The sequence below is a fragment of the Caretta caretta genome, chromosome 2 (genome assembly GCF_965140235.1).
Source record: "Caretta caretta isolate rCarCar2 chromosome 2, rCarCar1.hap1, whole genome shotgun sequence".
In the NCBI taxonomy this organism is placed as follows: domain Eukaryota; kingdom Metazoa; phylum Chordata; order Testudines; family Cheloniidae; genus Caretta; species Caretta caretta.
The window spans coordinates 192,116,575-192,144,439 of NC_134207.1; the positions used below are offsets into that span (position 1 = coordinate 192,116,575).

The 27,865-nt window shown below is 40.0% G+C and overlaps 1 protein-coding gene across 6 annotated transcripts in view; it reads right to left on the reverse strand.

The window, feature by feature from the left end:
• The window catches only part of ATP2C1 (ATPase secretory pathway Ca2+ transporting 1), an 81,931-nt gene that overhangs the window by 44,710 nt on the left and 9,356 nt on the right, over window positions 1-27,865 (reverse strand). For 2 of the 6 annotated variants that reach the window (XM_075125705.1, XM_048838746.2), the window contains exons 3-9: window positions 25,798-25,902; window positions 18,450-18,560; window positions 14,785-14,901; window positions 11,752-11,841; window positions 9,049-9,084; window positions 6,923-6,984; window positions 6,127-6,235 (exon numbers count right to left, since the gene is read on the reverse strand). In XM_075125705.1, the coding sequence (XP_074981806.1) occupies window positions 6,127-6,235; window positions 6,923-6,984; window positions 9,049-9,084; window positions 11,752-11,841; window positions 14,785-14,901; window positions 18,450-18,560; window positions 25,798-25,902 (630 nt within the window). The remainder of the gene's footprint in view (window positions 1-6,126; window positions 6,236-6,922; window positions 6,985-9,048; window positions 9,085-11,751; window positions 11,842-14,784; window positions 14,902-18,449; window positions 18,561-25,797; window positions 25,903-27,865) is intronic. The other 4 variants (XM_048838748.2, XM_075125706.1, XM_048838747.2 and 1 more) reach the window with 3 other exon arrangements.

Sequence of the window (27,865 nt, forward strand, 5' to 3'; positions counted from 1 at the left end):
CACCTAGAAGGGTCTTGGTGTCAAATCCAACTCCCATTAAAGGCTTTCCCATGGTCTTTAATGGGAGTTATTCTGGCCTCTTTAATGAGCCAGAAGTCAATCACAAAGGACTACTCTGCTCTAGTCTTCCCCTGATTGTAATCACTCTGTAAAGGGATGTTGATTAAATAGATTACAAATAAATGGTGTTCCCTAATCAGTCTACACATTTAGCCAGCTACCTGAGGAACAGTGTTTAAGGACAGATGGGAAGATCCTTCACCAGAACACCTAAACTCATCAAAAGGAGGTCTTTCCAAAGGTAAACATGGACCAATTGAATTGCACTCAAAACAACTAACGCTGTGGCAGATCACAGCATTTCAGGTATTTCCAGTTCAAAAATAAAAATGTTACCATTTTTAATGTACTGGGTATTCTTTATCAGTGCTGGACAGCAAGATGAATATAGATCACTAGATAAAAATGTAGTTAACATTAAAAAAGGATGGTACCTTTACTAAAGCGCTTTGTGATCAGCCATATCCCTTCTATTTCCTGCTATTCTCTCAAATAGTTACCAGGGCAGTGCCCATTTTTAAAATGTTGATGCTGTATCAATAAAGGAAAAGGGACACTTGTCAAAAACTGCAACTAATCTTTCAATCATAATCAATAAAATCTATGTAGAATTGAACAGCTACAGAAAGTGCTACTATTTTATGTAAACAGTACAGTACCTCAAGTCTATCTATGGAATTAAAAAACAAACTGCATTGGTCTCCTTGTTCAGCTTTAAAAATGAGACTTTGAAACATTTAAATAATCACTCCCAAGAGATATTTTGTCTGAAGCCTGAACTGTAATATGCAATATTTTGTGTGTCAGGGTTACATTCTTATTTTGGAGAGCATTAGCAGAATACATGGATAGCTCATTAGTATAGAGAGATTACAAAGGGTGAAGGCAGTTTCAAATTTCACGTTTTAGAAAAATGAGATTTTCAGCAAATGCTGTGGGAGTTAGTTCAGTAAAGATTTTTCCTTTTTTCTTATATCTGAAATGCTTTAGAGGACAAATACTGCTTAACTCTAATTTCTGCAGTTTTCTAAGACAGTCATCAACTAGAAGATTAGACTGAAGATTTAGAAGCTGTTTAAATATTCTGAAACCAACTAGTTTTTCAACTGTTCTATTCCTCCTCCCCCTCTGACTAGTACTGTTAAGGCATATAACCTTTCTAAAACCTACTCTTAATTCCAATCACCTAAAAAACAGGCAGTTCACTAAATCTATATTCCTCATTCAGGTTTAACTTATTGAGTTTTGTCAGAGCAAACGCAATTTCAGTTGAATATCTATAAATAAAAAGGAAAATATGACAATTATCTATATGCATGTATGTACATACATGATCAAGCAAGAAACTAGGTATTTTGTTCTAGGACCCTTCTAATATATTAGATCATTTGTGTGTGTCACTTCCCTACAAATAAGTTGCAAAGCCACATATTCATCTAATGTAGATTCACACTGTGGACTTTTCATTTAATCTGGTCTAAATCCCAGGGCATCAAAGAAACCTCTTTAAGCAGTCACATCTTCGCAGAGGTTTCTCTAATAATGCTAAGATATTATGAAGTCGACTACATGTTTATATTGCATCTTCAAATCCCACACATTTTTAGACTGGCCTACTTTGCTGTGCAGATGAACACTAATGTGTCATCAACAAAATGATTTTTCCCAGGGTTTTAACTGTAAAATAACCAGTTACTGTGTTTTTTTAAAGAAAAACACACATCTGTCATTGATTAAGAACAGAAGTGAAAGGATAGGCCCATATAGATCTAGGAGACTAGCTGGAATTGGACTAAACTTCATCTAAAAAAAGCACAAGACAAGCAAAAGGTCTACTAAGTTACAAACAATGCAATGCTTTTTATAAATGAAACAAGTCAAATCCTGTAGACACAAAGGGCTAAGAATAAACTCAGACATATGCATACCTTTAGTGGAAGTCTTAAGCATCTAATAAAATAAGCCTCATTCTCAATGAGATCCAAATACATGTAAGGGAGGTCATTAAAGTCAAGCAGATTTGATCTTATCCCAAAAAGCCCTTACCTCAACATGCTCATGTACAACTGCAACCTCTGTTAAAAAGGTCATGCTAGGAATATTGGAACTCAAGAATATGCTTTTAAACTATTTATACTCCGAGTATTTGCAAAGCTTATTTTTTAAATTGTCATGCAATGCAAATAAATGCAGTCTTGTTTCTCCAGAAATCACCTATGAAGCTTAACAGTAAATTACTTCCATTGGTTCAAGGCAGCTGGAAAAAAAAAGTGACTGTCTTGTTAGAGAATAAAGAATCTAAACACTGAGTTGCAGACAGAAGCTAGACAAATTACTTAAAACCAATACAGTACAGTGCACACAGCTGTAGTTATGTTTCCATTTTCTACGTAATGGAATATATCTGATCAGAAGCAGTCTACAATCCCTCTGAAGAAAAACTAATATACACAAATCCTAACATTTTGTTACATGAGTGCATGCAAAGAAATCAACAAAGAGCAAACCACCTTTGACAATGTCTGCAGGCTGTTAAAGTTGTCCATTTCATTTTTAAGGAAATTGAAGAGAATAGTTAAGTGTTTCTTCCTATTCAGCAGAAATTCAGATATCTTGGATTTACACACTTGTTATAAAGCTAATCCCAATTAAGGGCATATCTCCTAAATCCAGCCAGACACTATCTGGGATTCAACTACCCAGACCATGTAGTTTACCCACCTGCTAATTATTTTTGGAAGCGGTCAAACCAACATGGTTATATTCTTTTGTAAAAAACAGTGCATTTCTCACTTTGTAAGTATACTATTCATAATGCTTAGGATAAACTTAAGTGTTTTTGGAGGACCTAGTTGGTGGGTGATCTGTACAAAGGGCAATAAATCTAATCTTTTCTACATGGTCTGCCTCTAATCATGTTTCCTGTGGATATTTCAACCCAATTTTAGACCCTAGGACATCTGACAGACCGTTGGCACACAAGAGCCTATCTAGAAAACAGAGGGATTCTACCCCTTGCAGCTTCCACCTTGCAACCCCACCAGCGAAAATGAGCTGAAAAGTCTCCCACAGCTCCTTGTAGACCAATACCTTTGGCACAGGCACCGCATTGAGTTTCCATAGGAGATTCTAAGCACCTCAAAAGCCTCGAAGTAGGGATACAGATAGAGTGGAAAGATCCAGACCTACATTGCACACAGCTACAGCCATTCTAGCTTGTGCTGCAGGCCACAGGTAGCAGTAGGGAAGCTGCCATTACTTAGGGCAACCCATACGAATGCTTACATTCTCCATTCTGGTCCCTTCAGTGACCCAGAATTCCAAGGGCACAGACAACCCAAAATCACACTTGCTCTCCCCTACCAGGTAAAGCACTTCTGGACATAGCACAGAATCTGGCCCACAGTCATTTTCTGCAGGACTCTTGCATCATTCACAACGTAACCTTGTTTCATTCACTGTTCAACCTGCATGACAAATGAGGCAGGGGTCTCATAAGGAAAAAAAATATCTGATCAAATAACTGAAGATCAAACTGGGACAGATACAGAAAAGGGGGCAGACCTAAGTTCACATGGGTAACCTTATCTTTGACATTCACTGGCTTTGAGTCTTCAGTTTGAAATCTGTTCTTTTGAAAAATTGTTGGAATTTCCTTGCCTCCCTTCACCCCATACAGTTTTTTTATGCACACATGCTCTCTGCCAACGGAACACTGGGAAACTAGTAAAGCCATAATAAAAACCAGTGCACATGGCAAATTCATGTTTTAATATCCTTTACTGTAACCCAGTCAGAACAAATTTTCACAAAACCACTGAAGGGTTTTACCTAGGGGTTCTTGTCAAATTTCAATTTTCTACCTCAAATTGCATAAGCACTAGAATGGTTCAAACAAAAAAACCTTGCAAAAAAACCAAAGGGCTTAACTTTTCATGTGCGAAAAAGCTAAAATTTTGCTTTCAGAATGAAAATCAAGAACAAAATCTCAGCCCAAAATTAGAACTTTGCAAATGCTTCTAACTTTGTCAAAGACACTTTAAAATGGAAATGCTTAAAGCAACTCTAACACCAAATCTAAAGTAAAAATTTTCAATTTTGTATGAAATTCAAAAGTTTGAATCTAGTAGTTTACAGCCATCATGCCTTTGTACCTATGCTAAAACTGAGCGTATCTACTGTACTCTGCCACATCAGGAATGTAAAAAACACAGTTCAGAACAAGAGTCCAAGTCAAGTGTACCATCAGGATATATACTAACCTGGTCAGCTATCCCACAAAAACCTAAATTGGCCTTCAAGTTTCTGAGAAGGGACATTTAGAACCCAGTAAATATGAATCAGGAGCGGACATACATATACAACCCCACAACCATGTTGGAAAGGGAGGTGTTATAATGGTTGATGGAGGAGAATGGCTATCATTAGAAAACCATTGGAAAATAAGAGCATCAGTAATTATGAAACTCAAGGTGGTAAGCACTGATCTGGCCTATTGCTACGTATGACTGATTGTATTGAAGGTGCAACTCTGGGAACAGAAAAGGTGCTGAGACAAGTAGTGTTACCACAACATGCTGTAAATTTTATGAGTGAGACAACAAAAACAGCAAAAACACAGTTATCGGGGGAAAGTGCGTAACAAAAACAAAAAAAAACACAATGTTTTTATGCCATTTCTGTAGAACATACAATGCTGCACAACAGATGCTGCATTAGGGTAGACACTATGGAATGCAAAAGAAGCCATGGCTTGACAGTGTGTCAGAGGGAGCTGATGACAGATATAAGACAGGAGCAATGAAAAAATGCACTGTAGATTAATAACTATATTTGATACTAGCTTTTCAAAAGAAGTCTCAAAAGGCAACTGGACAGGACACTGCATAGAAAAACCTGCATTAACGAACAGCAAGTGCTTCTAAGACTTTTCCAATTAATTCAACAAGAGTCCTGAAAATATTAATGTGAGAGCCCTGACATTATCATCAACCTCAAAATAACATCAGATATAAAAACGAACAGGAGTACTTGTGGCACCCTAGAGACTAACAAATTTATTAGAGCGTAAGCTTTTATGGGCTACAGTCCACTTCGTTGGATGCATAGAATGGAACATACAGTAAGACGACACACACAGAACAAGAAAGTTGCCATACAAACTGTAAGAGGCTAATTAAGATGAGCTATTATAAGCAGAAGAAAAAAAACTTTTGTAGTGATAATCAAGATGGCCCATTTAGACAGTTGACAAGAAGGTGTGAGGATACTTAACATGGGGAAATAGATTCAATATGTTTAACAACATCAGAGATGAGACCAATATTAAGAACATACCACCTTTCAGCTTCAAGGGAAGTAAGGATCACAGACAGCAAAAGGAACATACATCCCACTTTTTGTGGTGTTTGGAGGATTTATAAATATGATCAGTGTTATTGCTACCACCTAAACACAGCTACTCATATTCGTGTTAGAAGTCAGATATTTAGTGAACTAGGCAATTTTATAGATTACATTTCTGATGCAAAGGATATAAAATAGAATGGCACAACTACATAAGCATCTATAATGTCTTAAATACTCAATTATGAACAAACTGGAACATTTAAGTTTAACCAATAAGATTAATATAAGGGAAGATTCAACAAAAATCAAAATCAGCTACAAACAACTGCCAGATGGTTGATGATCATTTTGTTTTCCAGTCTGAATCATTTCACAACTTGCTGTATTTTATGTATTTAGGGAAAGTACTTAACTGACTAATAAATTAAGTCAGTAAATAGGAGTAAAAATTGAAAGGGTATTTAGAATCAGGTCCTCCCAATTCCCTCACAAATGTTATAGGAAAACTAATAACTACCTATATGTATGTGTATCACACACTCCCCAAAAATCTAATCTTTGAAATAAAACACTAGCATTCTCTATAAACAAAGTATTTTAACCACTAGACAATAATAATCTTTGTTCCTGTATATATGTTTTCATTTACCTTTTCTGTCCCTCCTGCCTCCTTCCCCCTCCAAACCAATTTTAATAGACAATTTTCTAAACACATACCTCAAACAAGCGTAGATCAGCAGGGACTTTGTCTCCCACTGACAGGCAGACTGTATCACCTGGAACTAAGTCTCTGGCAAGTGTGTGTTCCACCCTACCTTCACGTACACTGTGGAGAACAAATATATAATCAAAAGTGGAAGTGCATCATCAATTTAAGAATTACTTCCCTGTATTTTGTTTGGGGCAGAAATCCCTACTACATACTACTACAGGAAGGATAAAAACAAAACTGATTCTAAGAAGATTAGCACTGCATTACAATCAAAGACCTTAGTTTCAAACAAGGACACTGAGAACAAGATTGTCCTTATATTACTGTGGTGTGAAACAACCTGATTTGCACCATTCTAAGTGTCTTGATACATGGTGATATTTTATGCTTAAGTTAAAAAGCTTTAAAAATGAACTATTCCTAAGGTCAGATCCATTGAATTATAGAAATGTAAGGCCGGAAGGGACATTGAGAGGCCATCAAGACCAGCCCCTGCATCCAACTTACACCATTCCTGACAGGTGTTTGTCCAACATGTTCTTAAAAACTTCCAATAATGAGGATTCCACAAGTCCCTTGGGAGCCTATTCCAGTGCTTAACTATCCTTATGGTTGGAAATCCTTTCCTCTAGCATGCTCTATAATAGTGTAACAATTTGACATGCTAATGTGAAATCAAAGGGTTATGTAAATGGCAGGAAGCTTTTCCCTGAAGTGCCTTTACACTCACAGCAGATTAAGTTTAATGCGTAACCAGCTTTGTCACTTAAATTAAGTCTGAAACAGTAGAAGGCGCCATACCAGTGGCATTCGGGAGGTACAAGTTTACTAAGCTCTTCCAGGGATTTTTCTGAGCGGTACTCCTGCAGTGAAATAAAAGATGCAATTAGAGGAGAGAAAGCCTTTGAAACTGACCACATAAATGAGAGAGAAAAGATTACTAATCAACAGGGGTGGAGTTTTTTTTTGTTCGTTTGTTTTTTCTATAAACCTGTACCTACTACTTAAAGCCAGCCTTACGTATTAAAGGTGGTACCCAGAGAACCCAAATCAGGCCCAGAAGCTGCTAGGTCTTGCAAAGACTACTCCTGGGGGTATTCTGCACCACTGCAAGGGCACAGAATTCATATAGTCTGCAGATTTCTTTGATCCCCTGCAGAAAAAATGGGGAAGCAAAGAAATCTGAGGGGAACATGAGCTCCTTCCCTGTCAACCTGGGGACATCTGTGCAAGCACCCAGAGCAGCCAGCAGAGTGCAAGTCACAGCAGGGAATGGGGGGGGGGGGGGCGAAATGGGTGTGTGCACGAAGGAGTGAGAGACTGCCCCCTCACTTGCTATTGTGCCTCGCCAGGTATGGAGAGGTAGGGCTTTGGGCTGTTTGGAGGTAAGCGTGAGGCAGGCTCTGTCCCCTGAGGCAGAGCAGAAATGTAGCAACCTGCCTGCATAGTTGTTAATGTTCCATTCTTAATCAATTCCCCTAGGAGCATAAAACATGTGTAAAAGTTTTAAGGCTCCTTTACATTGCCAGAGGGGTGTAAAGGAGGCTTACTGTAAATGACAGTAAGATTTTCCTAGCTGAGGATTCCCTTTGTGCCTTCTCGCTTTTTTCCTGTGCCTGAGTGGCACAATGGGGTTAGATTACAGCTCAGGATCTGTTTTACTTACCCATTTAAAAAAAAAATGGAGGGCAAATAAAATGTTTATTAAGCAATCAAAACATCAGGACAAACAGAACCAAGCACTTTCCAAAGTAGCCAACCAGGGTTACAACTGGAATGCAGGGTATTGGTTACCAAGTATTTGTAATTTAACTTTCATGTGTTCTGGAAATGCTGAATACTGGTCACTTTTTTCTGTATTTAGTTTACATCAATTACCAAAATAATTGAAACTGGCGTGATTATACTGCATTATTTTGACAAATAAAATAATGCAGAATTTTGCAGAATTTTTTGGCGCAGAATTTTCTCAGGAGTAAAAGACAAAAGTATACTGCGAGCCTTGACAAGCTCACAATCTTAATATATTGCTAGTTTGCCTATATGCAATTTTTTTTGAAAGAATCCTGTAGGTTCCTTCCTTTATCCTTTAGTACTTTGCTCTTATTAGAGCAATGCTTCCAGCAAAGATTAAGTTACTGCTGAGATAGTCCTTTCATTGTAAGCTCATGTTTTCAGTAGTTTAAACTGAAACTTTCTGAGTTGAAATTTCTCACAATGGTTCTCAGCTCAGATGCTATTTTTGGAACTACTCTTGTGTTTGAATTACAGTGTTGAAAACTAGTCCATTTTCTGGGATTACAAAAATAGATAGTTTACACTTTTGGAGATCAGATGCTTCAAAAACTCAAGTTTGTATTTTGTATGTAATTTTCAATAAAAATATGCTTTGAGAAGTATGATTTTTTCAGTCAACTTTTTCAAGATAAAAAATGAAGACTGCTCTGCACATTTTTCCAATTTATGTGGACATCAAAGTGCTTGAGTCAGTATGGTATCTGCTCAGTGAAAAAATAACTTGCACTGAAACAGCCAGGGAAGTCCACACTTCGAAGTTAACCAGTCTGTTAAGACAAACCTATTGTGGTCGCTCAAAAAAATAAAGAAACTATGTAGTCAAGAGTGTTTTTTGTACTGCTGTAACTATTAGTGTTGTGATTTTTTGCCAACGTAATTAAAGCAGTACAACCCCCATAGCGTGGACACAGCTATTCCTGGGTAAGTATACCACTAACTATTACACTGATTAAAGCGGTACTGTTTATAGACAAGATCTAAGATTGTTATGAAAAAAACTGAGAAACATACAAATCTTCTCTGCCATTCACAACTGCACAATATCCCTAGGAAAACTACAGCAATTGCTTACATAGAAGAATTTATATGAAGTACTAATGTGATTTAAGTTGGCAAAATAGAGTTCTTACCTGAACAAAGGCAACTGTAACAACAATGAGTATTGCCTGAACAGAAATAAAAGCAGTTACGTTTTTGAAATTCCAAATATCAGGTCGCGTAAACAGTCATATTAGCTCTAGCTTAGTTATATTTGCCAGTACACGTAAAGCCATACTACCTGAAACAGATAGATTATTTTAAGAACATAGCAACTTATACCAGTTTTATCATTATGTTGGGGAACATCTAAAGCCTTCATAAAATTGGGTTACAGAGAAACAATTTCAATGTGAATTTCAAGCACATAAGCAGATACATGTTTTGAACAAGGAGATTCAGAGTTCGGGGAAAAAATGCTGTTTGTGCTACATTTCTAAAAGGTGGCAACAGGCAGATGTACACAAAGATACCGGAGAGGTACACAGTCCAGCTGGTATACTGGTCATGTTCTTTTCATTTATACCTATATCTATATGAATGAAGAGAGGATTACAAAAGTGCTGGAGTTACGTACTATAACTACTGGGAAAAAAAAACCAAGAAAGATACTTACAGCTTTGCAACCAGAAGAGCTATGTAACTACTCTAAGGACTATATTTAAGCCTCACTTTTGAGATATACGAGTATATGCTGGTTTTGTAAACAAAGCATTGTATATTTTAGTGTGAAATTTATATGTTCTACACCCCTTCATGGCATGGTTACTCTCCAGCAGTATTGATTTTCTTATTGCGGTTCTGTGTACTATTACAGACAAGTTACTCAAAGTTAAGGGGCTGGATAGATTTTCCGCACTTTCATCTAAAAAGTTATTACAAAGCCTCTCCAACAGTTTCCAGAAGAGCGTATTTTAGCAACCACAAGATTAAGAGGTTTCCACCACAACTTCAACCACCACTACCTCTCTATTAAACTCTCTCTGGATCACTCCTACACTAGCATCAACTTCCTGGACACCACAGTCTGCTTCAACAATGGAACCCTACAGACAACCACAAACAAGAAATCCGCAGATCACCACACCTATCTTTGCAGTTCCAGTAGGCATCTGAAACTCAAAGAAATCGGTTATCTATAGCCAGGCACTCCAATATCACAGAATGTGCACCAAGGAGAAAAAGTCCAGCGTATACACCTTGACTCACCTTTGCCAAACAGATACCACCAGAGAAGTAGCCCACATCATGAAACAAGCCACCTAAATACACCAAGAGAACCTGCTTCAAAACAAACAAAACCTCCTCTGATTGCACACCTACCAACCCACATTGGAACCCATGTTCAATGGGAACCCCATCCTGAAAGAAATCTTTCCTGAACCCCCACATCTGGCCTTCAAACAACTCCCCACAGACCAGGACAACACCACAAAGTGGCACCAAACCTTACCAGAACAGATGCAAAACCTGCAGACATATCTCCACTACTACAATGGTCAACACCCCCAAAAAGAACTGTGGATCCTACACATCTCTCAACATGTGGTGCACCTCATCCAGTGCACTAAATGCCCTAACAACTGTAGTGATTGTCTAGTTTCACCCTCATACTCTTGAATGAGCCAACATAGGGAAAAAAAAGATAAAAACACTTGAGCGTGAACACTTTTCACAAAGCAAACACTGTATATCTGACCTTTCAGTCCTGATCCTGAAAAGAAACCTGCACAACATTTTCAAAAAACGGGCCTTGGAGCTTAATATTCTGCTAGAAAAAATAATGGACAAAACAGAGACTCTATTGTAATAAGCCACAAATCCAATCTGTAACCACTAACCCTCTCTTTTTGTCTTCTGACCGCAGAGGTGTTAATCGGCCACTATCTTTCCTGTAACACTCAGTTCCTTTCCCAGACCTGAAAACGACCTCTGAGAGAACTCAAGCTTGTCTCCTCACCAACAGACATTGATCCAATAAAAAAAAAAATTTACCGCTTCACCCACCTTATATCACAATTTACAACATACTTAGGACACCACTTTTTTGAACTCACTAAAAGTGACAATTTCCTGTTTACTGCAGACAGACAGATTTAATTAGCAATATTTTATTGGCCCACTAGTGTATTGCTTATTTCACTCTTATCTACAGACTTCTATAAAGATTTTTTTTTCTGGTAGCATCATCTTCTGCTCTTTCTGGCTAGATGAAAAGAAGAAGATTGAAATGTACTTTTATGATGCTGATGACTCTAGATTGCATCTTTCAAAGAACTTAACATACAAACAAGGAGTCTCTTAATAGGTCATTGATAGGACATATGGTTCAATTGCGTAATGCAGCCACAATTTAGGATTGAAGGTCAGTAAGATTTGGAACATATATCCCTATCAAAGGGGAATACTAGACAGATTGTTTGCAACTGCCAAGGTAGCAATAAAACATGTCAGTCACCTTCAGTAATTTTAGTTCATCTGGTATTTGTTTTAATTTAGTAAATGTTTTGTCCATATACTTTGAGAGCTAGTCAATATATTGGTCAAACATTTTAACAAACGTAAGATCTAGTTTTATTAACTGTACATTGTGGAAAAGATTTTCCATTTGCAATTAAGAATAGGCTGTTACTGAACAGCAGCATGCAACTTGTCTTGTATGTTAGAAAGGAGTGATATAGTGCACATTAACTTTAATATTCCAGTGTTTTCCACGCTAATTGCCATTTTACTGGAACTTAATACCCATTTTTTAAAAGTAAAACCCAAAGACAAGGCAAATTTCAGTTTCTTACCACAGTGATACTGACGGCATCATCAAACTGATGCATTACAATACTGATGACTGCAGAAGCCAGGAGAAGCATAATAAGGGGGTTTTTAAACTGAAAGTAAAAAAAGGAAAAGTAATTCAGCAACACTCTGGAAGAGTGACTATAAACTCTCTCTCTCTCACAGCAAGTTTGATATGTTGCCTTTGGGTCAAGTTGAACTAACTGAACCAAGTTTGTTTAGATGAGTGATTTAGAAACAGGTCTTCAAATGGTAACAGATTTTGCTAAAACAAGTGTGAACAACTTTACTCTCTCAAGGGACCTGAATGGCTCTCTTGGGGGAATACAGAAATTCTTAACAGTATGTAAGACAGTGGATTTGGATATGGAAATCTCTTGATTTCAGTCTTCCCAGGATGAGAGTAATTTTTTTGTATTTGTTTTTATTACCTTTTAAAACAAGACTGATTTATATTGAAAGACTTAATGTTTGAACTGGATTAAAATGCTTTACAATTAGGAAAGAAACTTGGTTCCCATTACTCTGCGGTGTCAAGGCAGAAATATGCATTTAGTTTTCAATCCACATTTTCTTATTTTATAGTACATACAGATTTCTTGTTAGATACACATCATGCTTGCTTCAGATCTATAGGAGCCTTTCTTGTTTTACTCTTCTTTTTAGACAAGAGTCAAATGCCACCTGTCCAAACAGAGATTACACTACCTAAATTAAGGGCACATGACTATGAAAGGCCACGTGGCCATCAGCAATTTGTTAGAGAAGTACGTCCATAGCAGATAGATATGTTAATTGAAATTTAAAGTTTATTTTCGATAGCTTAGGACAGTCTACTACTATTAATTTTTTAAATAATGCTGTGGTGCCACTAGTTATTGGACATGGTCAACCCCTTTTCTAGTTCAATGAAGTCAAGACTTAAAATGAGGGTAGGAGAGAATTTGCCCATTGTGTGTGGGAAGTTTCTCTAGAAAGCATTGATAGTAGTTAAAAAAAATCTGGTGTTTCATTGTGGAGGTCAACGTCCTCAAAACACACTAGATTTCCATGTGGTGGAAGCTACAAGCACTACTAGAATCCCCCAAAGCTGTACATGGGGAATGGGGGTGAGGGAGAAGAGTGGGTCAAGCCTTTCCCACTCCCACCAAAACCAGAGGATTGAATATGCTTCTAGTGTAACTTCAAGCACAGTACTCTTTCTAACCTAAACCACCTCTCATTTCTCAGTGAAATATATAACAGTCTGCTGTTCTGACAAGTTTCAGGAAACAAACTGGCCAGTCTTGTAAACAACATTATGCTGTTCTAGAAAAGTGTGTAGTGAGGGATTTGGGCTAGGGAGAAGAGGATGAGTACTCTGCTGCAGTAGACCTATGGAGGAGAAAGGAAGGAAAGAACTAACCTTCCTGCACCACTCATATGAAATGTTTAGGCTCACACACCTACAAGCCAAGGCTGACATGAAAAATGCTGCTCTTCATCTGGCAGCACTGCTTTACACTACGGTGAAGTCCTCACACCAGTGCATTATTCCCCAGGCTTGCCTTTTTTTTTTTTTTTTTTAATTGTCTTATCTACATGGGGTCTGTACTTTACACAGGGCACAAACATTGACCCAACAGTCAAAGACACATATGGAATTATATATGATCACCTAGAGGGGGTGATTTATGTTCACATTTTAGCCTCCAGAGAACTCTTAATTGTTCCAGCTCCAGTTTGGTTAGATTACTCATTCATGAATGCGAGATTCAGAAACAAATTATGTCTAATTAAGACCTTTGAGTACTGCTAAATAATAAAAGGCCTTACAATATATAAACCAACTGTTTTACAGTACAGATTCCTAACTGATCACTGTACTAAGGCCATGAAAGTGGAGAACTGAAGACTGGAGAACAATCTTTACAAAGTACTAAAAATTAAAACCAAGTGGAGGAAACAACTGACAAGGGCTTCTAAGCAAAGGTGTTCTTTACAAACAACTTGCACTTTAGATCTGACAAACTCAATACACCAAATACACATACAGGATATTTATCCATAAAGGTATCTACAGAAAGCTCATTACTGGTCAGGATTCATCATTATTGTGATATGTATACATGGGTGATATTTTAAGGAATAATGTATTTATATTGAAAACATGCTTTGTGGACTTTGAATTAAATTAGTCACCGGGGATAATGTGTCTTGGTGACAGCTCATTTGGGGTGTCACCCTGCCCTGTTTAGCCAGTGGTGCAATGCAAGACTCAATTGTTTAGACTTGCACAACACTAAAACTTTCAATCAGAGACAACCGCAAACAATCAAAACAATTTAAGATAAACAAAAGGAACTATAAAACAAGACAAGGGTTTACCCTGTTTGTGAATAGAATCAAAAGGCTGTTTTCAGTATAGCACAGAGGAAGGAAGGAGAAACACTCAATGCATTCACTGAGAAACCCTTTCTAGAGCAGGAGTGTTCTCATTAATGTTTGGATCCTGGTTCTTGGGAAACCAGACGGCTCTGAATTTTTTTTTTTAATTGGGGGGAGCACTACTGTGAGATAGGAAAGGTAATCATATAAATAAGCATAGAACCAGGTTCATGTTTTGTGATTTTTATTGTACCTATGTGTTTCCAGCACACACTTATTTCTAGTCAAATCTTTATTCTCTCAAACAAACCTGTTCTTGTTTTACTACGAGTGCTCACAAGTGCTGTGTAGTTTACAGGAGTGGTGATTTAAGGCAAAAGTGGTAAACTGTACCTTTGGGTATAGAGGATCTGGGATTTCTGCAAGCAGCCAGTGTCAGGGGCTGTATATTACAGGGGAGCAATTCAAGGGGACTTCAGGAATTGGGGTGTACCTACTGTTAACCTGCAAGGCAAAGACAGGGCTGGCATAGCCCAGAAGCGCGTGCTTCAGTGACTGAAAGGCTGGCTGGGTGCCACCAAGCACAGGCAAGACTCCCACTTGCTGATGTCAGAGGGGTAACAAGGTGACACTCAGTCCTGAGTGCCTTGAGAATGCCACATACTCACCTGAGAAATGTATTTTTTCCATAGTGGCTCATCCTCACTGATATCAAACTCATTCCATCCATGGAACGTCCGCCTATGACAAACTTCAGAGTTTTTTAAGCCATTCTGAAGATCAGCCTATTGGAACATGGAGAGAATGTGCAATTACTGACTCCACACATAGCACATACTGATAAGGAGATAAAAAAATTGGGGGGTTACAAGCAGCAGCAAAAAGTTATGCTTTTTATATAAAAAAGAGCCCACAAACACTATGAAGAACAAGGAGTACTTGTGGCACCTTAGAGACTAACAAATTTGTTCGGGCATAAGCTTTCGTGGGCTAAAACCCACTTCATCGGATGCATGCAGTGGAAAAGACAGTAGAAGATACACACACACACACACTGAAAAAAATGGGTGTTGCCATACCAACTATAACGAGACTAATCAATTAAGGGCTATTATCAGCAGGAGGAAAAACAACTTTTGTAGTGATATATATAATGAAACACTCTAGTACAGGATGCTGCTCCACATCCATAACACATTCTCTGCAGAACCCACTCACCCCACCCAGATAGATTGTCAAAATGTATTCAGCATTCAGGCTCTTGAGGATTAGGTCAGGGGCCTAGTGACTCAGTTTGTCAACACTTTTAGAGAGATCATATTCTGAAAGTACTGGTCCCTTACTGGCCAAAAACTCCATCCATTTCATATTAATGAAGAGAGCATGTGCACCTTTGGGATCAAAGCAGCAGCAAAAGACCATGTGCCCTGAAAGTTGACCCAAGATTTATGGACACAAAAACCTGGTCAGAGTTAGCACCATGAATAAGGAATTATGAGGCTGCTTCAGCCTCATGCAGTTTTCCCAGTCCTCCTTCCTCCACTCATCCTCTTCTTCAACACTTAGCTAAACAGTCAGTTGTAGCAATCGTTCGCCATTCGGTCTGTTCCTGTGCAACTGCAAAGGCTTGACGGCCTAAGAGTCCAACATCGGAACAGACTTGATGAACCCATATAATAGGGGGTCTGCTTCTGTGCCCCCTCCACCCCTTGGTTGGTGGAATTTTATCCTGGATGTTACAAGCCACCCAGAGAACAGCGTTTGCTGGAATGTCTCATGGCATCCTTGTGACATGTCCAAAAAGTATAAGGCGCTGCCTGCAGACAATGGCCCCTACAGTCTGTAGGCCCGAGTGACCATAAACATCTGCACTACAGATGAAGTCATTCCAGTTTATGCCCAATATACAATGTTGACATTGTGTGGAAAGCCTCCAGTTTTAACCAGTCTGAGCAGCGTAGTGCCATGTTCCGCAGCTGTACAACAGTATGGGAAGGATACAGCTCAAATAAATCCTGAACTTAGTTGTCATACTATGATGCCGATTCCACATCCGTTGTAAACGGCTCATGGGAGATGCTACGATTCCAATCCTATGGAGAACTGCTGTTTGAGAATTAGAGCAGCTGGTAAGTATAGAACTGATTTGATGATAGGGTAACCAGACAGAAGTGTGAAAAATCAAAACAGGGGATTGGGGGGGTATAGGAGCCTATATAAGAAGGGAGGAACCCACCACAAAAATCAGGACGGTCCCTATAAAACCGAGACATCTGGTCACCTTATTCGATGGTTTCGTTGTTCAAAGAGATTGGAGTCATGGGTGGACCTGGTCCTAAATTTTGTAGCTTTGTCTCTGACCATGAAACATTGAGACCAATCTTAGCAGACTCCTCCTCCATATGCCTCACGAAACCTGTCGGGGCGCTGTACTATAAGAATGTCATCAGCGTAGTCAAGGTTTGTGAGCGAGAGATCACCAATCTGAATGCCTCTGGACCTGACTGAATACTGCATTATGAAATCCATTGCCTGACAAAAGAGTGCAGCGGCCAAAACGCAACCTTGCCTAACACCAGATACTGATTTAAAAAGGTGCTGACATCTGGTTCCCCAGATGAGTATGGGCAGTGATTTCATTATACAGCTCTCTAATCAAGTCCAGCAGAGTGGTAAGGACACCTATGTCCTTTAAGGCCTTCCATAACGCGACACTGTCTACTGAATCAAAAGCAGCCTTGAGATCAACATATGCTACATGCACGGGCTTCCTGAACTCACGGTGTATCTCTGACAACAAGCAAAGGACCAAAATGGCATCGAATGTGGACCTATTCCTCCTAAAGCCTGACTGCTGGGGACAATGCTGCTGATGTAGCAAATGCTCCAGGTGTGCCAGCAAAACATGCACCAACACCTTCCCTGGAATGGAGAGCAAGGTGATCAGCCTGTAGCTCTTACATTCACTGCGTGGTCCCCTGCCCTTATAAGGTGAGATCACAATACCATCCTTCCAGGCAGTTGGCAGGGTTCCAGTTCTCCACACTAGATGAAAGATGACCAGAAGTAATTGTGCTACAGGATCAATAGTACATTTTAGCAGCTCTGAGGGAGTGCTATCAGCACCGGCTGCACATCTGTTTTTCAGTTTAGAGATGACACTTTACTTCATCCAATGTTGAAGCATCGGTACAAATGTCTGGATCCAGAACTGCAGTGACTGCCAGATCATCCAGCTCTGAACAAGTGGCAGCTGGAAGATGATTCAGGACACTGATAGTGTTCCACCCATCCTGAGGGCTGCTAAAGTGTTTTAAGGATATACGGGGGATAGGTGAAGGGAAAAAAGTGGTGCAGGAAACTTGTGCAGAAAATATGGTGTTTCACAAAAAAGCCAACCTTTCCTGTTGATACAGAGCCAACATTCATGGCCTTACAGAGCTTGCACAACTCAGAACACTTTAAAGCTGAACAGGTCCCCAATACACACCAGATTTTTAAATTGTTTAAAAAAATTGATTAAGTTAACACAACTGCTATTAGATGTCAAACTAAACTGTCTAATGTAGTCAAGTTGCTCTTGAAATATATTTTATAGCATGTGTACAAATAGCCATTTTGCCAGTGCTTCCAAGGAGGAAGACAACAACATTTTTTGGTAGGAGAAAACAAAAAAAGTGATGTCTCACAAGCAACTGGCAATTCCAAAGCAAAATATTTGCCTTTTTAAAACTAAAAAAATATTTATAATCTTATTCACACACAACTGAGACTTAAGTCACTTCCAAACTTGACAGATACCTGCTTCAAGAATAATGTCTAGGAAATAATTTTAATAAAGTATTTAAGAAAAGCCATATCAAGGAAAAATATTTTTTAAAAAGCCTTCAACATCTTACTTATTAAGATAGAAAGCCTAGTCTAAGAAGTCTGTAAGAAGAACAGAGCAATTCTATTTTTTTAAATATACTCAAAGGCAGCAATAAAGGTACCTACTTTTTCTTTCATGGGACTTGATTTTTAGAGACGGCAGAGTCCTTTCATTATGAATTTTTAAAAATATTTAAGCTGAGACACTTGCTCTTAATTTCTACTTTATTTTGAATGCTGCTTGAAATGTTAGTGAAAGGTTTCTCAAAACAGAGTTTCAACTGCCAATTTAAAAAAAAAATCAGGCTTGCATTCAAAATAGCTAATAGTTGAAATCAAGCTGAAGGCCAATGTTTGTATCTATTTGCATAAAAGAGTACATAGAATCGGTCCTTGAATAACCTCTTAAATAGCTGCTACAATACTGCTATAGTCTTGTTTTAACCATTTACTTGCTACTTACTTGAAGAATGGTTGCAACTTCACTTACGGGCAATTCACTTGCTTTTTTTGAAGTCAGTACGGGAATCATTGTCTCACTGTCACCATTAGGTATTTGTTGAAAACCTGCAACCTAAGATACAAAAATTGCCACTGTTAGTATTGTTTCAATAATTACACACCAGTGTGATCAAATCTGGCTAACTTCAAGGTATACTAATGTGTCCATTTCAACAATCAGTGGAACCCTCACTTTGTTACACTTATTTAAATGAGGCATCCAGTAATGATACAATATCGTACTATGAAAATGCAACTCAAACAAATTATTTATATTAACTTTGAAAAAGCACATTCAGAAATTCAGAGCTTAATGCAGTGACAGCACAATATAAAAGACTAAGTTTGTGTGACTGTCAGGAGATGTTTTTTAATGGCATGAAAATTACAAGTGGCAAATGTTCCACCAAGTAAATCCTAATGATTACATGTATGTATAATCCTCTAGCTCACTATCCTTAATGGCTGAGCAAAACAGAAGTCATGCTGACAACTCCCTGATGGATTTCACTCCATGCTCTATGTCCCCTGCTGGCTAATTCAAGAAGAGTATACCAATAAGTTGCCTGCTCTTTAAAGCAGGGTACAGAGAAAATTTTAAAAGTTTTTGTAAAACAAACCAAAATGAAAAGTTGTAACATGGAAAAAAGCTTACACGAGCCAGTATTATAATCAGTCAGGTGTGATAAGAGTCTCATGTCATCATAATTCATAAACTGTGGAGAGCAGTAAGATGTTTAGCATTGTGAAATATCAGTAGTATGGGACAGCATTGTACTGAAGATGCTTCTTTTCTGCTGGCTAAGATATTTAACGGAATTGCAGAGAAGGTAAATGATCTATTAAGGACTAAGTGCATTTCCTGCCACCCTCCCACCTCCCCTTTCCATCCACTCTCCACCAAAAAAGCAGTTTCCTCCTCTCAAATTAAGAATTCAGGTCTTAGTTGGACAACCACTCAAAATTGCTAATGCCAGCTTAGCCATTTCTAAATACCAAGAAATCCAAGATCGCAAATTACGTATTTGCAAATGTGTATGTTATGTACACTTATAAAGGCACACAACAGCTAGAACCTTTTATGTACAGGAAGTAGCTTTTCTATACGGTTATGGTTGACAGTTGCCTAGAGCAGATATTTGAACTTACGGAAACATCTTCACCTCTCCCTTCCACTCAAAGAAGGGATCCCACAGTGACATCTTCATTTCCCTTCATACCTGCTCTCTGTGCCAGCAACAGTGTTGCCAGGAGCAATCCTCAACACACCATTCATAGCAGCAAAGTCAATTCTGCATCTGCTGCTCCCCTTGGACATCCCTCTTAAAGCATTTCTAAGTCCCAATAAGCATTTATGAAGGGATTAATGTCTCTTCCCCACCCACCAAATGATGACACTTGTTCAGAGGCATCCTTCTACTAACAGCAACCTTGTCTCAATGGTGATCCCTCTAGGCAGCAGGTTACAGAGGCCACTGTACCTCTCTAGTGGATTAATTTAAAAACCTCTCTCCTCTACAGGGGGAGATTAGATTTGCAGTTGTCCTCATAGGAATGGCAGTAATACCTTTATTAGCACCACCTTCTTTGCAGGAATGGAGACTAAGTCTTTCACCAACAAGATGGAGGTAGAAAAAGTTTCACCAAAAAAAAAAAAAAAAAGAAGAGCTAGATGCTCATGGAATCCATGACTTTCACTGGCAGGATTACAAAGCTACTTTCACTTTATGCAATGAACATTAGGGTGATGTTGGATTTATGATGAGCTATCAAGTGTACAAGTGATTAATTAAAAGGATACAGTTGCCAAAAGCAATAAGAAGTTGTCAACTGGATTGGCATTTTCCTTGCTCCTAGGGCTTCTCTACTACCCCAAGTCAGGGTGCCTGTAGAGATCTCTAAAGCAGCACAAGCTTTTCTTGGCCCAGTTGGTACCAGCAGACCTTCCCCTGCCGCCTGCAGCTTCCCAAGTCACTTGTCATCTACTCCCCAGCCTTCCCAGCTTCCCCCAAGGTTCCATACCTTGAGTCATACTCCCAATCCAAGGCTTACATTCCTGTAGGCTTTTTTAAAAATCACCAGGAGCTGCTGTGGATTTTAAATCTTTACTATGGTGGTAAAGTGATGGCCACAGCCATGCCTTTTATGACAGTGAGTTGAACATTCTCTTGGGTTCAAAAAGTTCTTTTTTCAACTGATGGGTTAATCTTTTTCAACACCTGGATAATTGTGAGTGGGTCTGTTTCTCTGAACACTACACATTGGCATATTGTCCATCTATGGGTATAGCTGCATAATGTGCAAGGTGAGCCTGGCTATGACTACTACCAAGCACTGTTTCAGACTCTGCATGTAGAGGGTAGGTCAAAAGGAAGAGTCTCAGAGGAATAGCAAGCTCTTATATAGATGCTCATTTTTGTTTGTCATGTGAGGATTTTGTTGGCTCCTGTGATTTGGGAAGAGAATATAATCTAGGCCTTCCTTGGGAGTTTGTTCTAGATTTTTTCCCTTGCTAAGGGAACAGTCCCTTCTAGAATAATCTTGGTGTTGGTACAGGATTCCTATCCTACATTTGATAATGAGAGTTGCTGCCTCCCTTCATTTTCATGCTCAAAACAAGGATCATACCGCTAGATGACAAGCCACTTGCTTTCCATGAAGCAGCTTTTCCCAGTAAGGATAGGAAATACTTGGCTTGAATGGCTCCAGTCAAGGCTTTGAGGTTTCTATGTAGTGTCCTCATTTGTATGGGATCTTTTGGAACAAAGTCCCCTTCTGAAGATATGGCTGCATCTCAATAGTAGAGCAGCAGCTGCACCCACCTGCAGATTTAGGAATCTCCCAACTTAGTTATTTTTAATGTAACATTTTAGTTTAACATTTGGTTTTAACCAGAAGTACCCACTTGGGTCTTATGTCCTCAAAGCCTGTATGTGCAGGAAAAATCCTGATTCTAAAAATGCTTGAACAGCTCCTTTCCTTCACTGAGAAGTTACTGCACTCTCTCTTTTGGGGAGAGTGGAGAGGGAGCTGAAAGCATTAACACTGAGTATTTTAGGAGAGACCTAGTAAGACTCAGGGCTTTACTAAGTCAGAGCCATTTTAACATGGGAAGGGAACTGATTTCTCACTCACCCCAGGAAATCCCATTATGGCATAGCTGCATCCTTATGTGCCTCTGTTCCGAGCACAGGCTGCATTAAGTGCTCCTTAACAGGGTACATAGGTTGACACCCACAATTCTCACTCCACAGCTACCTGAGACAAGGCTTCCCAGTAGTAAAATGCTTCTCTGCACACCCGCAAATGGCAACATGTTTGTGTGAGTAGGGAAAAGAGTAATGAGCTCGATATAGCGCACAGAGTCGCAGTGAGGAGAGAAGCCCCAGTAAACACTCTTTCAGTGTCGAAGGCCAAGGAAAAAGGGTTCAAACCCTGATTTTTATATCACTTGCTCATTAACAGTATAAGCTGGGGGCGAGGGTCCTGACACTTTGTATCTTATGTAGGCCCAGCACACTGTGTACACCAGGGGCTTTTCACATCCTGCCCCCCTTGTGTGACACCCATCCATTCCCCTCTTTTACGGGCTCCCTGCAACTCTCCCAATCTCCCCCATCCAGGGTTCTCTGCAACCCCCATTCCTTCCCTCCTCCCATAGGATGATCCCCCCATTCTCCCACACCAGCAGCCCTGCATACACCAACATTCTCTACTTCCTCCATGGCTGTGGCTCCTCCATTGTCTTCTTCCCCCATCAAGGTTCCCCAAACTCCCACTGCGAGGAGATCTGCGTAACCCCACTTGACCCATGTCAGGAGCTCTGTGTACACCTCTATTCTCCCTTTCCCATATAGGGTCCCCATGATAAGGGAACTGTGAGAGCCCTCAGTCCTAGGGCAAAGACTAACATCTTCCCCTGCTTGATGCCCTTCTCTTGCCCCCTGGATGGAGCTCTGTGTGCCCACTTCACCTATACCAGGATGCCCAATCTCTTCCGCACCAAGGGTTTGTGTGCCTCATTTCTCCCCCCATACTAAGGGATGGTCTACACTAGTGGTGGTGAAGATGCTCTAAGCCAATGGAGAGAGCTCTTCCATCAGTATAACAACTCTGCCTCACAGAGGCAGCAGTTATATTGGTGGGAGAAGCCACTGTCTACACGAGCACTTAATCGGTACAACTTAAGCTGCTCAGGGATATGGATTATTCAAACTCCTGAGCAATATAAGTTATACAGAAATATGTTAAGTACAGATAAGTCCTTGGGGGCATGCACATGCCCCCATTTCCTCAGACTTCCCTCTTCCTCCACCACCACTCTTCCTTCTGTCCAGGAGACTAGTCATTCAGGGTGTGGATATGTTAAAATCTATTGGAAGGATAAACTAGATGAAATGCAGTATCCTGGAAACTGTTAACGGATGCCAACCAGTTGTTCAATCTATAGACAACTGCAGAGGTGCGTCAGGCTGCAAGACATTCACAAGCTCTGCCAGCTTCTTAAGGGAATGCTTTTGTCTTTTGAGGACCCAGAGCCTCTACAGTTTCCAAGAATTACTCAAGTATGCAGGCTGAGAGGCGCTCTTGGTCAAACCTTCCCACAGTCAGCTTCAGGAGAGGCCCCAGCATAGTGCCCAACTCAAAACTCATGTCTTGGCACAAGAGGGATCACTGACTTGCAACAGCAGGACACAGCTTTCCCTCGGGTTCTTGAAAATCTGCTCTTGGACTTGGCTTGATGTTTGCAGAGAGGTACAGCAGGAGTTTGCTAGAGTGGTATCACACTGGAGGAACCAGAGGGTTAGAGCCTTAATGCTCTAATGAGTGCTCAGTTGAGAGGGACAGTGCAGCTAGAAGTTGAAAACATTGAAGTTACGTATAATACAAAAGTGATTGAGAGAAACTGAATTGCCAATTTGTTCCACCACGGGAGGCAGAAACTCTGGTGGCCTGAAGTGCAAGGCTTAGTCCTGGAGCACCAAGAAAAGCTGGCCCACCTCTGAATTCCACAGGTCAGATGTATCCTATTTCCAAAGGAGAGTCATTCTGTGCAGGGCGGGGGGAGGAAAAATTTGTTTTATGAAGACAAGTACAGTAAAAGTTATGTTATCCGGCATGTTGTGGGAATAGGGGATGCCAGTTAGTCAAAACTTCCAGTTAACAGTTATACTTACCAATGGAAGGAGGGAGTTTGGATGCGAGAGGGGGCTCAGGGCCGAGTCATGGGAGAGGTTTCAGGGTGCCAGATCCAGGCGGCACTCACCTTGGGCGGCTCCCCACAAGCAGTGACATATCCCTGCTGCTCCTAGGTGGAAGCACGTCATGCCACTCTGCGCACTTCCTCTGCCCTACAGATGTGCCCCCGCAGCTCCCATTGGCTGCAGTTCCTGGCCAATGGGAACTGCAGAACCCGCACTCAGGTCGGGGTAGAGGCAGTGCACGGAGCCCCTTGGCCATTCCTCCACCTTAGAACAGCAGGGACATGTTCCCCCTTCCAGGGAACCACGTGGATCCAGATAGCCAGACTTTTAATGGAGACCAGAAATGCCGGTTTCTAGAGCTTTCCGATTGGTAAAGTGCCAGATAACAGCTTTTACTGGTATTTATTGTGGGAAATTAATACAGTACCAAACCAGTATTAAAAATATCAAACCAGTATTAAAAAGACTTTAATCAATTGCCCAAGGTGAACACTGAAGATGTGATAAGTAGCAAAAATGATGGGGGGAGCAGAAGGGGGAGTGCAAGGGGGGAAGAGAGAGACAGACCAAAAGTGTTATTCAAAACAACAAAGACTATTTAAAACACTATGCAGCTGTCAACTTGATTGAGGGGGGTTGTCCACTATTGTTTTCTCCCCCCAACTCCCAGATGAACTTTACATAAGCATCACAAGAGATTCTCAAACAAGAAACATTAGCTTTAAAGCTACTTGTCTTTTTGATTACCAGGGACGATAATCAGCAGAGGATTTAGCAAAAAGTAGGGAACTAAGAGGAGGTGTCAAGGTTCCTTCCCCACTCTGAACTCTAGGGTACAGATGTGGGGACCTGCATGAAAAACCCCCTAAACTTATTTTTACCAGCTTAGGTTAAAACTTCCCCAAGGTACAAACTATTTTACCTTTTGCCCCTGGACTTTATTGCGGCCACCACCAAGCGTCTAACAAATATATAACAGGGAAAGAGCCCACTTGGAAATATCTTCCCCCCCCCAAAGTCCTCTTATACCCTACACCCCCTTTCCTGTGGAAGGCTTGATAAAAATCCTCACCAATTTGCATAGGTGAATACAGACCCAAACCCTTGGATCTTAAGAACAATGAAAAAGCAATCCGGTTCTTAAAAGAAGAATTTTAATAGAAGAAAAAGTAAAAGAATCACCTCTGTAAGATCAGGATGGTAAATACCTTACAGGCTAATCAGATTCAAAACAGAGAATCCCTCTAGGCAAAACCTTAAGTTACAAAAATACATTCCATTCAGCACAACTTATTTTATCAGCCATTTAAACAAAACAGAATCTAACGCATATCTAACTAGATTGTTTATTTACAGGAGTTCTGACCTGCACTCCTGCTCTGGTCCCAGCAAAAACAACACACAGAGAAAGAGAACCCTTTGTTCCCCCCTCCAGCTTTGAAAGTTCTTGTCTCCTCGTTGGTCATTTTGGTCAGGTGCCAGCGAGGTTATCTTTAGCTTCTTAACCCTTTACAGGTGAAAGGGTTTTTTCCTCTGGCCAGGAGGGATTTAAAGGTGGTTAGCCTTCCCTTTATATTTATGACAGGAGGCAAGGGCAAAATTCTCCCAACAATACTTTGTTATTTTAAAAGTTAAGCTATGTAGTTGCATGTAGATGTAGACCCCAGCGTGAAACCACGGGTCCACTGACGTTAAAGGCAAAAATAATTTCAATAGAGAGACAATTTCACACCAAATCAGAAGTCCATGTGCTGTTCAGAACAAAGGGATCTTGCCCCTCTGGAGAATTTACTCCAATTATGTCACAGATTTAGTCAAATACCCTCTTTCAGGCACCCACCAGCCTGCTATGAGGGAAACTGCTGGATCCCATGTGCTTTAAGCCTCCAGAATCTGAACAGAATGCAGGTATTGCCCACCTTGGGGTTCCTAAGCATACTCGCAGGGTGCAGATCCTCTATCTAGCCCCCTTCTCTGATAGCTGAGACCTCATGCTCCAACTGCCCAGGCCCTGGAACTAGTACTGACTTCCTGAGACAACCCCATTTCTTAAGACACCCTTTCTCAGCACTCCACCTGAAAACAAGAGCATCCAGTTTAGTTTACCTTTTCACGGACATGACAGGTGTAGCACATAACATATAGACTTTGCACAGGCTTCTTGTAAGACACCACTGCTCTTTCTTCAAATGGCACAAGAAATGCAGACATCTGTACAAAAAGATAAATCGTACATGCATCTCTCTGCCTCAGTTTTGTCACCACTCTGGAGCATTATTTTGGCAGGGGTTCTCTGGGGGGATGTCCAGCAACCTTCTGCTAAAGCTCATGGCTTGACTTCTGACTCTCAGCCTGTCATAGATACTAAGGTCAGAAGGGACCATTATGATCTAGTCTGACCTCCTGCACAACGCAGGCCACAGAATCTCACCCACCCACTCCTGCGAAAAACCTCTCACTTATGTCTGAGCTATTGACAGGCTTGCTTTCTCTCACCTTGATCTGGCTGTGGGACCAAGCACCACTCCCACGCTACAAAAGCATATGCTCCTCTCTACCTGCCCAAAACTTCCTGTGTCTGAGTCCCTAGAATTTATATGCCCTACCACCACCGCCTGATTCCCTTGTTATGCTGTTGGGAATTTTCCACTGCTCTAAAATGACAGACCCCTGTTGAGGGGTTGGAGAAAAATGGTTCTCCATTGTCCCTAAATGACTGTATTCTGACTATATAATGGGTATGCTGAAGAGGTTGTCTGAAGGCAGGAGAACAGTTACAGTACTTCCCTACTAGAAAAGTTAACTCCTGGCAGCCCATGGTGGATTTACAGAGAGGGGAATTCAATGGTATAGCAATTTTCAGAGTAACAACTCAGTAACATCAATGACAATAAAGCTGTACAGACCAATTAGAACTTCACAAACTAGCATCACAGACAAAGTCTTGTCTTTGACTTGCATTTCTGATTCTTTTCTCTGACTAGTAAAGTTTACTCATCTGTTTAAAAATACATAATATTAAACCAGACTAATTTTAGGTAGTTTGCTTATCACAACTTATTCCGGAACAAAAGGGATTCTGACAGTCAGTACTGGACAACAAACAATGATGTCCTGTATTTTACAAAATACAGCATGTATAGTTTTACTTAAATTGCAGGGAAGAATCTGTTAGATCCCAGCTCTCTCCCTACTTGGTTTATTTTACTGTTAGTTTCATTCAACATTACATTTCACAAGCTAAAGAAGGTTATTTTTCTAGTTACATCCTCAAGATTTCCATTACCACATAAGTTTAAAAGTTAAAATTAGGGACCATAGCAGACAAGCAAGTGAACATGAACTCCCAGTGCAATATTATGGCAAAAAAGGCTAATGTGATCCTTGAATGTATGAACAGGGGAGCAGTGAGTAGGACACTAGTATACATTTAGGTGATTTTTACCACTGCATAGGACATTGGTGAGACAAATACTGCATATAGTTCTGGTGTCCACATTTTAAAAAGGATGTTGAAAAATTGGAAGGTAAAGAAAAGTCAAAAATGATTCAAGCTTTAGAGAAAATACCTTACAGAAAACAACTTACAGAGATGGCTTCACTACAGTGTAAGTACCTTCTGTGTCAGATATGGCAGTTTCCTGCAGTATCCTCAGAAAACCTTGTTTCTGATATTCTGGGACAGACAGCTACAACTACACTGCTTATATATACACCCAGTTCACATGAGTTCTATGAAGTAATCTACAATTACTAGATATATTGGCAATTTAATCCTCTACTTCAAGACAAATTAAGAAATATAGTTCTTTATTTCTTGTTATAAGGGCATGCAATGATAAAACTACAGTCTTGAGTACATGCTTTGTTCCAAGTTCTCTGGACACCAACCAATAGCAGGCATTTGCATGCGAGCCATAACTAGTAGTCTTGACAGTCATAAGCCCCTCATGTTATTTGTAAATCAATAAAGACGTTAAAACATTTTTCTCCACCATCCATTCCCCAACTCAGAATATGAGAAGGATGAGAGCATAATCTGTTATAACCACACACAACTTCAAAGAACAACAGATAAGAAGTTTTCATCTAGCTTTCAACTTTCCAAGAATGTGGATCTTCTAGTCTACAAAGTTCAAAGGATGTCTACCATACCAAAGATGCATTGCATATA